The 9276-nt window shown below is 40.8% G+C and overlaps 1 protein-coding gene across 1 annotated transcript in view; it reads left to right on the top strand.

The window, feature by feature from the left end:
• Positions 1-9276, top strand: part of Dnah9 (dynein axonemal heavy chain 9) — a 333710-nt gene that overhangs the window by 33154 nt on the left and 291280 nt on the right. The window contains exons 7-8 of the mRNA XM_021178488.1: positions 3391-3558; positions 6438-6554. Coding sequence (XP_021034147.1) covers positions 3391-3558; positions 6438-6554 — 285 coding nt within the window. The remainder of the gene's footprint in view (positions 1-3390; positions 3559-6437; positions 6555-9276) is intronic.

Below are 9276 nucleotides of genomic sequence, written 5' to 3'. Positions count from 1 at the left end.
GATGTCCCTCAACAGAGGAATGGATACAGAAAATGTGGTACATTTACACAATGGCGTACTACTCAGCTATTAAAAACAATGAATTTATGAAATTCTTGGGCAAATGGATGTATCTGGAGGATATCATCCTGAGTGAGGCAACCCAATCACAAAAGAAGTCACTTGATATATACTCACTGATAAGTGGATATTAGCCCAGACACTTAGAATACCCAAGATACAATTTGCAAAACACAAGAAAATCAAGAAGAAGGAAGACCAACATGTGGATACTTCATTCCTCCTTAGAGTTCCTCCTTTCTATTCTTTATCAGATGTTATGATGAACTGCCAGTCTCCACCATTATGTGAGAGTACTAGACCTTACTCCCATCTGATTGTGTTTGTGTCCCAATTATCAGCCTCCACCCCCACCCTTGCCATGACCTTCTTTATCTCTAGGAGTCACCAGTGCACTGTTGGGTTGCATTGTTTTAAGCATCCACATGTGACAGAACATGACTTATTTGTCTTCCTGCATCTGACTTATTTCACCTCATATATGCCCTACAGTTCTATATACTTTGGCACATATACTAGCGTGTGACTATTTATTTATAATGAATTTCGCTTATTCACCAGCTGATGGACATGAAGGTCATTCCATATTTCACCAATTATGAATAGTTCAGCAACAAATATGGGCAATGCTGGTGCCTCTTTAATATGCTGAAATCGTTTCCTTCAGATACTTATGTGGAAGGGAACGGGTTGGGGTTGTTCTATGGTAGATCCATCTCCAGTTGATCGGTTGACCCTCCATACTGTTCTCTCTTGTTGGCTTATTAAACTCTTTACATTTGTTAGCTTGTGTCTTTTAGAATCCAGCCATCCTAACTGTGGTTAGCTATCTCATTGTGATTTTAAGTTAAGTTTCCTTAACAGCTGGTAAAGTTAAACGTTTTTTTATGAATTTGAAAGCCTCATGATTTTCTTTATTTATAAACAAAATGTAAATACAAACTTTTAATGAATAATGATCACACAAACTACCCCACCCTCACAACCACCACAGACCAAGAAAAAAACATTGTCAACACACAGATGCCTTTTTGTGTTCTTCCATGATTCAGACCCTCTCCTCTCATTCAGGTAAATGTGTTTGGCTGGCTTCATGGATTTGGGTTGTATATGCTACCTCCACTCATTTAGAGATTACACCAATAAAACAATTACAGTGTGAACATTCACTTATCAAAAGCTGCACAGAGTATGACTATCTTCCTAATGTGTTCTGGGCTGACAGGTGGATTCTTTCAGCACACAAAAGATATCATTTTTAATTCTACTGCATCATGTGTAACCTCTTTAGCCAACACTGAGTCTAACCCTCACTTCATTTTTCATACAATTTCTTTTTTTCAGAAGTGTCTAATTCATGTTCTTTATCCAATTTATAATTGGATTATTTCACGTTTAGTTACCAAGTTCCTTATATACTCTGGTATTAATTTTCCATCGGGGAATCACATGTAAATACTTTGTGGGTCCACAGCTGACTCCTTGCTGTGTCTCCTCACTCTGTAGATTGCTTCCTTTGCTGTGCAGAAGCCCTGCAGTCTCTTCTGTTACTCTCTGCTACTGATCTGTTCTCACTTCTGTGTCCTCTGCCTTGGAGGTTTTGTCCAAAAAGCCATGGCCTATACTGATGCCTTGAAGTGTTTTTGTGTTTTCTTTTAGCATTTTCATTCCCTCCTTCTTTTCTTCCTTCCTTCTCAGCCTTTCTCCACTTTTCTAATACTGAAGATAAAACTGGAGGCTTCACTCTGCTAGAGAGGTGTGCTCTCTCTATAACATAAATCCTAATATTTTAGAGTAGTGATTCACACACGCGCGCGCACAGACACACACACACACACACACACACACACACACACACACACACACACACGCATGGAAGCAAGAGCTCTGATCCTGATGATTCTGTCTCTTTCTTGCTGCTGTCTCTGCCCTCCCTGCTTTTTCTGTTGATTATGCCTCAGCGTGGCTGAATGAACAGACTTCTGAGTGGTTACCAGAGGCTGTGTGGGTGACTTCCTGGCAGTCTAAGGAGTTTGTGGCTCCTCCTCACTGCTGTGTCACTGTCACTCCTTTTGGACTTGGTGTCAGTAGTGGCAGTGACCACTGGCCATGGGATGTTCTGGAATAGAGACAGGACCTGATGTCTCACAGATCAGGTATTTACTTTTACCATTCCAACTTCTTGATGTCAGAGGGTCTTCTCAGGCTCCTTATAAACTGTTTCCAAAATAACAGTTATAACATTTCTCTCTCTCTCTCTCTCTCTCTCTCTCTCTCTCTCTCTCTCTCTCTCTCTGTGTGTGTGTGTGTGTGGTGTATGTGTTTGTGTGTGTGGGAATGTGTATGTGTAACATGTATATAGACTGAGAGCTCTGACAGCAAACACATCTTGGATCTTAGTTTGGAGGTTTTGTGATTTTTAGGTGTGTCTTCACAAGGGATGAATTCAGTCTTCCCCATTCAGCATACTCAGAAGACATCCCTACTATTAGACATGACATGGCTTCCATAGGCTTGGGAGGGACTCCACCCCAAGGTTTTGGGGCTGTCTCATCCATCTGCCACTTAATTCTGAGCACAGCTGGGATGTGGTGTGTCAATGATAACAGTAACACATATGGTGTCCTGGAAACCACTTCAGTCCTATGCCTACACCAGTTCAAGCTAGTTTCCACCACAGTGTCAAGTGTTACCACTACCCTGCACCAGATGAAGAAACCCAGGAAAGAGATGGTAAGTATTTACCTTCTGTCACTGAGATGGCAATGTGGTTTGGTGTGCCAAGAAAAGTTACACGTGTGTTGGGATGGGGGTCTTATATGATAGAGAGGGTTACAAGAAGGCCAGAGCCACCTTCTGAACTGGTTATCTGGGCTGTTTCGGGGTAACTCTTTACCTCTATAGTCTCACACATGAGGCCTTGAATTCACTATTACAAACAGCCTGGCCTTGATCCTCCTGCCTCCGTCTCCTCAGTGCCTGAAGTACAGGCATCACCACGTCTAGCTTGACATTGACACTTTGAATAAAAATCCACATAAAACATACAAGTTATGATGATCTTTTGTAATTTGTAGTAGAACAGAGATGCTGAAGCATACATTTCATGATTTATTTCTTTATTCTGGCTTGTGTGAATCCACTGTGTTTTGTTCCTTCAGTTTGTTATGGAGTTTAACCAACCCATTCTAGCAATAAGGCTAAGAACCTAACCAGACATTACACTTTCCTAAGGAGCCATCACACCTATAATTTCAGTCTCCTCCATCTGGAGGGGAGGGGGGGTGGTAGTGATGACTCCTTCAATGATTCTGTGAACTGTCCTGATAGGATCTTCTGAAGACAGCCTTGGATCTCAACAATCTGGAAAAGCTTGAGTTCAGTGGCCTCAGAGGAAACTCCCTGAGTCAGAAAGTCCAACGCATGCATGAGGAATTTGAGGAGATGTACAAGGTCTTCTTGGACTGCTCCTATGACTGTTTGGACCCCAAGGGCACGGTAGGATTTGGAGTGGCTAAATCACAAATCTGGATCCTTCTTCAGCTGCCTCTAGCTGCAGCCCCCAAACATTTAATAGCTTTGTTGTTTTTCTTAAGAAGCCCATATGGCTCTGTGGTCCTAGTGGCTCTGCTATTTTTTATTGTTGTCAGGAGAAATTGTTGTTCCTGTGTCATTAGAAAGATCCTAATTATTCTATATGCAGGTAGATAAATCAGAAAGGACCCAGCCATTGACTGTTCTAAACTAATGCTATCTATGGTTATTGGCAAAGGAAGTAGTGGCTACTTTAAAGTTTCAAAGGTTTAAACTGAGCAAAGTAGACTATTTGCAAAGGTACAAATACTTTGTGATCTCACTTAAAGCTGGGATCTAAGATAGTCAAATTGTCAGGTATGCAGAGCTAACTAGAATAGACCTTACCAATGGACGAGTGAGAGGGAAATGGGAGGAGTTGGTCAATAAGAACAAAGTGTTCTTGATGCGGGGTGAGTGGTTTCTACAAGTGTAATGTACAATATGGTAATCATAGTTAATAACACTATATTGTGCATCTGAAGTCTGTTGATGGGATAGTTCTCTCTCTCTCTCTCTCTCTCGCTCACTTGCTCACTTGCTTGCTCTCGCTCACACACACATACACACACACACAACTCTCAGTTATATGAGGTGATAAGTTATCATAGATTTTAAATAAAAACTCATGTTAAGCCTACCACTCATGGTAAGTCCATTGTGTTGATCATTCCACAGTGTTGTACAGGTATCAAAACATCACTGTAAAGCTTAAACACATGGTTTTACCAATTATATTCAATAAGGCTGCAAATAAACTCCAGCTTCAAGCACAGACTGCCAAACAGAAACCAAGTATATTGGTAGAATTTTATTGGTGGTTCAGGATTAGATAGAGGAAGATCATTTAAGATAAGCAAAGATAAGGGAGAACTTTCTAAAGACGGGGCACAGAGTCCAGGCTTCACCTATGGTCCCCCAAATTCAAGTACCAGAGGAAAAGAAAGAACTTGATATGATGGGGAAAGGGAATAGGATTCTCCGCCCCCCCCCCAAAAAAAGGGCAGGATTACATAAGAAGAAGTTATAATCTAGGAGGAAAAGCAGAAATTAGGGCAGGAGTTCATTATTAGCACATTCAGCCTCTAGGGATCATTATTGGCCAGATCCAGGGGGACAGGACTTAATCAAAAGTCCATTAGCTGGAAGTATAAAAGAAAGAAGAAGATAGATTACAAAAGAGAATATATATGTATATTTATAAATAATATGTATATTACATATGATGGGTTTACAACTGTATAAAATCTCATATATCCTATTTATTTTATATATATTTATATTCACATATATAATATATACATATATTATATACACACACATATATACATTGATATATTCCATATATATGTGTGTATACACACATGAAATACATATATGAAAGCATGTCATAATACCACAATGCCAATGTAGCTTTTAAAAAGTATAAATGTTCTATATTTTCCTACTTTTCTTTGTTTTTTTTTTTTAAAGATACAAACATGGGGGCTGAAGTGATGGTTGTTGCATAAAACCTGAGTTCAGTTCCCAGTGCCCACACTGGGCAGTTCACCACCTCTTGGAACTTCCATTCCAAGATCTGAGACCTTCTTCTGGCCTTTGCATGTGCCTGCATTCACATGCACACCACACAGACAGATTCTCACACATAAATAAAAAGAACTAAATCTCTAAAATATAAAGTAAGATCACGCATTACTCCTGTAAAACAACAATAATAATAAATAGTATTTGTATAAATTAGAGCATTGAGCCATCAAAGTTTTCTTGAAATCTGCTACATCCTAAGAGGTGAGGCATGCTTAGGTTTGCCAGATAAAGAACAATAATTAAGAGACACTTGTATTTTCTAAAATATAATTGTTTGTCTGCAGCTCAGATTTAACTGTGTACCCTGTGTTTTTATTTGCTAAATTAAGAAACTTAAGAACAATGGCTAATTGCCGTCTTAGTCAATTAAGGTGTATTTGGAAGGAATCGTGTGTATTATTTTAATTAGTTTGCTTTCCTCCTAAAGACTACATTAATTTGGAGACTCTGGAAAAGAGCTGCATTTTGAATTGGGGGAGGAAGAGAAGATGTTGACCCTGGGGCTGCTGCTGCTTCAATAATCTGTAGGGTAATATGAGCTGACACTGCAGAATAGAAAGGGGTTCAGAAATGGAGAGAAGGGGGCACAGCAAGTAAGGTTGGTGAATGCCAGCTTTATGTTTCATTCAACTGTACCATTGTGGCCAGAGCATCATGCTCCCAGGGTGTTCTAGTTAGGCTTTGTCAACTTGACAAACATACCTAGACATTCATTCCTAGGAAGAAGAAAACTCAGTTGAAGAATTGCCTCTATTACACTGGCCTCTGAACAGGTCTCTGGGGGCATTTTCTTGATTGGGTGGTGCAGGAGGGCCCAGCCCACTGTGGGCACTACCAGCCCTAAGCAAGAAGGTCTTGTCTGTATTATACAGCTAAGCAAGCCAAAAAACCAAGCCAATACACTGCTTTCCTTCATGGCTTCTCGCTCAGTCTCTGCCTCCAGGTTTCTGCTTAAAGTTCCTGCTCCAATTTCCTTTAATGATGGACTGTCGTGTGGATGTGTAAATCAAATAAACCCTCTCTTCCCCAACTTGGTTTTGTTCAGTGTTTTATCACAGCAACAAAGGAGCAAACTAGGACATGCAGTGACGTTTAGAGAATTAAATAAATCTTTGGTATAACTGATTTCAGCACAAAGGTTAGCAGTCAAGGCTCTGCTGAGATTGGGTTGCAGAAAAGCAGGGTTTTCTTACGTACATACGATGTCTCCTCAGGAATTTGAAAATGATGTCTGTGAGTTTAACAAAAGAGTGGAAGATCTTGACCGGAGATTGGGGACTATCTTAATTCAAGCTTTTGATGATGCACCTGATGTGGAACATGCCTTTAAGGTTAGTGCAAACGGAGCAGAAGTCTCACCCATGTGTCCTCATCTTGCATCAGAGGATAGTAAGTGTGCCCTTCTAATTCCTTCCTGCAAACATCCCCTCCCGAGGGGAGGGGCAATGAGCATATATAATTGTGCTTCTCAGGCAGATCATTTATGCTTTCTTAAAAGTTTTTTAAATGCCTTGAAAATGTCGGTGCTCCTTTTAAATTCCATGGAGGGTCACCATTAAGAGTAAAAAGGTGCAGTTTGGTGACTGTCTTGAAGCCACAGCTCAGAAGTATTAAGGCTGCTTAACTACTAAGGCAAGGGTGACTTAGCCTTGGCACAGCTTCTATAAAGAAGGGGTTTACAGGATTCAGGCACTGGCAGGTGGAATGACTCTGGTCCTGGTCCTTTTTGCCCTATATCAGGTGGTAAGAAGAGTAGAGAGATGGTTTAGGATGGTGAGAGCATAAGTGGCTACACAATCAGGATGCTGATGTAAGATGTGAGATTCAGTAGGGTGGGAGAGGTCTCCAATGAACTGTGTAGAGGCCTGATGCCTTCAGGACTTGGTTTAAGAGACAGTCAAAGGGAGAGGGGGCATTTTGGTTCAGAAGAGAAGAGATGTTTTCATCAATGTTGTTCAAAATGTACTTTATTAAGAAGTTAAGTTTCTAGTTATTAAAAATGTCCAAACAGAGACTAAATGATTTATAGGACAATTGTCAAAGAGGCATAAACTTTGGTTGGGCAAATCTATGCTTTTCTTGAATATTAAATAACCCAAGTGCGCCATATTCCATTTACTGTCCTGTGTGTGTGTGTGGGAGGGGGTTATTTAATAAGTATTTGTTATTTAGTGACTCACTCACCAAGACTCCAGCAATCCTTCTTTATACATCATGAGTGGTTTACGGCTGTCCATAGAATAAACCTATATACCATTAACTGACATGACTCAGCACCAGATGCGAAGTGAGGCTATAACTTTACCCATGTGTAGAGACTGCTCTCTTCAATCTCGGGATTTCTCTGCCCCTGCTATTCCAAGGCTGTTCATGTGACACACTGTGCTTGTCCCTTACTCTGCCTATGACACTGTTGCATGTGTCTAGAGGTACATGTGCTTTATGTCTAGGCATGCCTTCAGAATTTCTTCTACAGGGAAGTTGTTTAGGGCCTTTCTGACATTCTTTGGATCCTCCCATAATGAACATCTATATTTATCCAAGGATAAATATAGATCTTATCTTATCTTATCTTATCTACAGGTTTTTAGATTGTTCAGTTCTTGAAAACATGGAGTAAGGATTCTAGACAAAAGAGCAATGAACCCTTCATAGCCTTGGCCCTGGTCCCAAACATCTCTGTTTGCGGCCAGACTCTCAAAGTGTTTTCATAAAAGCATACCCCTTATCGAGCCCTAACTCTTCTTAACAGCTCTTGGAAACTGCTAGGGAAACCACAGCCAGCCAGTCCTTCCTGCCCAATCTATGTCTCTCTTTTGGTCATCTCACAAATAGAAAAATTAACACCTTCCCCTCTTCTTCACTCAGTGCAAATGTTCCAGTGAATATAAATGAATACAAATAAGTAATTGGTAGGATTTGGGGAGCTGGCCAGAGAGATCACTTAACTCCCGCTACCACTCCATAATCATCTAACATGATATGTAGCTGGGAAGTCATGGTCAGGGGATGTGAAAGTCCAAGTCCTCAAGTCAGTGCTGCAAGAGGGCCACAGTGATTTATCAGCAACCTTGTCTGCATATTCTTAACAGGAGGCTCGAGTCCCTAACAGCAGAGAATGCACAGAACACAGTTGCTCTCTTATGCAGTCGTCAAAGGGGAGCGGCTTTCTCAGGCTGAAGATAGCTCAGTTAGAAAAATATTTATTTTGCAGACACCGGGACCTGAGTTCAGTTCCCAGAGATCAAATTTTAAAAAAGAAATCAGACTTGCTTTCACAGTGCTGAAAATATAGTCAAGTGAATATCTGTAGCTGGCCAACCTGGCCTACTTGTTGAGTTCTAAGCCAATGAGAGATCTTGTTTAAAATAACAATGGTAGATGGTACTTGGGGGAATGACACTTGAGTTGGTCCTCTGGCCTGTATACACACACACACACACACACACACACACACACACACACACACACACGATCTACTGCTTTCTGTTCTGTACCTGCTTATAGAGAAAAAGCTGCCCCTGCAGACTTCCTTAGGAAAGGGCCAGCACCTTTATATAGGCTCAAAGTGTACCTGGAGTCATTGGGGAGAGACTTCAAGATATCTGTCCACAGAGACAGCTGATGTAGGATCTGCCTCACCCCCATTGCATCGTCTCTGTGCTCAGCTATTACCCATGGCATGGCTTGGAAACCCAGGACTTTTTAGAACAGCCTGAGATTCTGAACAAAGCTAACCAGATCCTGACATTTGCCCTTTCTCCCCTTCTGTAGGACTTAAAGGCTAGTACTAAAAAGTAATGAGGGAATGGCTTGGTGGAAAATGAGCTGGTAACATTTTGGGGTCTTGGACACAAGGGCCAATTTTGCTCCAGTGTTAGGACTTGTGGATATGAACTTAACATTGTATCTCTACTTCACTTTCATTGACTTAAAGCAAGACATGGCAGCTTTTATTTTCTGCAAAGACTCAAGAGAATAAATATTTTCAACTGTGAGCATATATTTTCTTAGTTACCCCATTCTGTTTCTCTTTCTTTCTTTCTTTCTTTC

Source organism: Mus caroli, chromosome 11 (assembly GCF_900094665.2).
Source record: "Mus caroli chromosome 11, CAROLI_EIJ_v1.1, whole genome shotgun sequence".
NCBI classification, from domain to species: Eukaryota; Metazoa; Chordata; class Mammalia; order Rodentia; family Muridae; genus Mus; species Mus caroli.
This window is presented reverse-complemented; position numbering and strand designations above follow the sequence as displayed.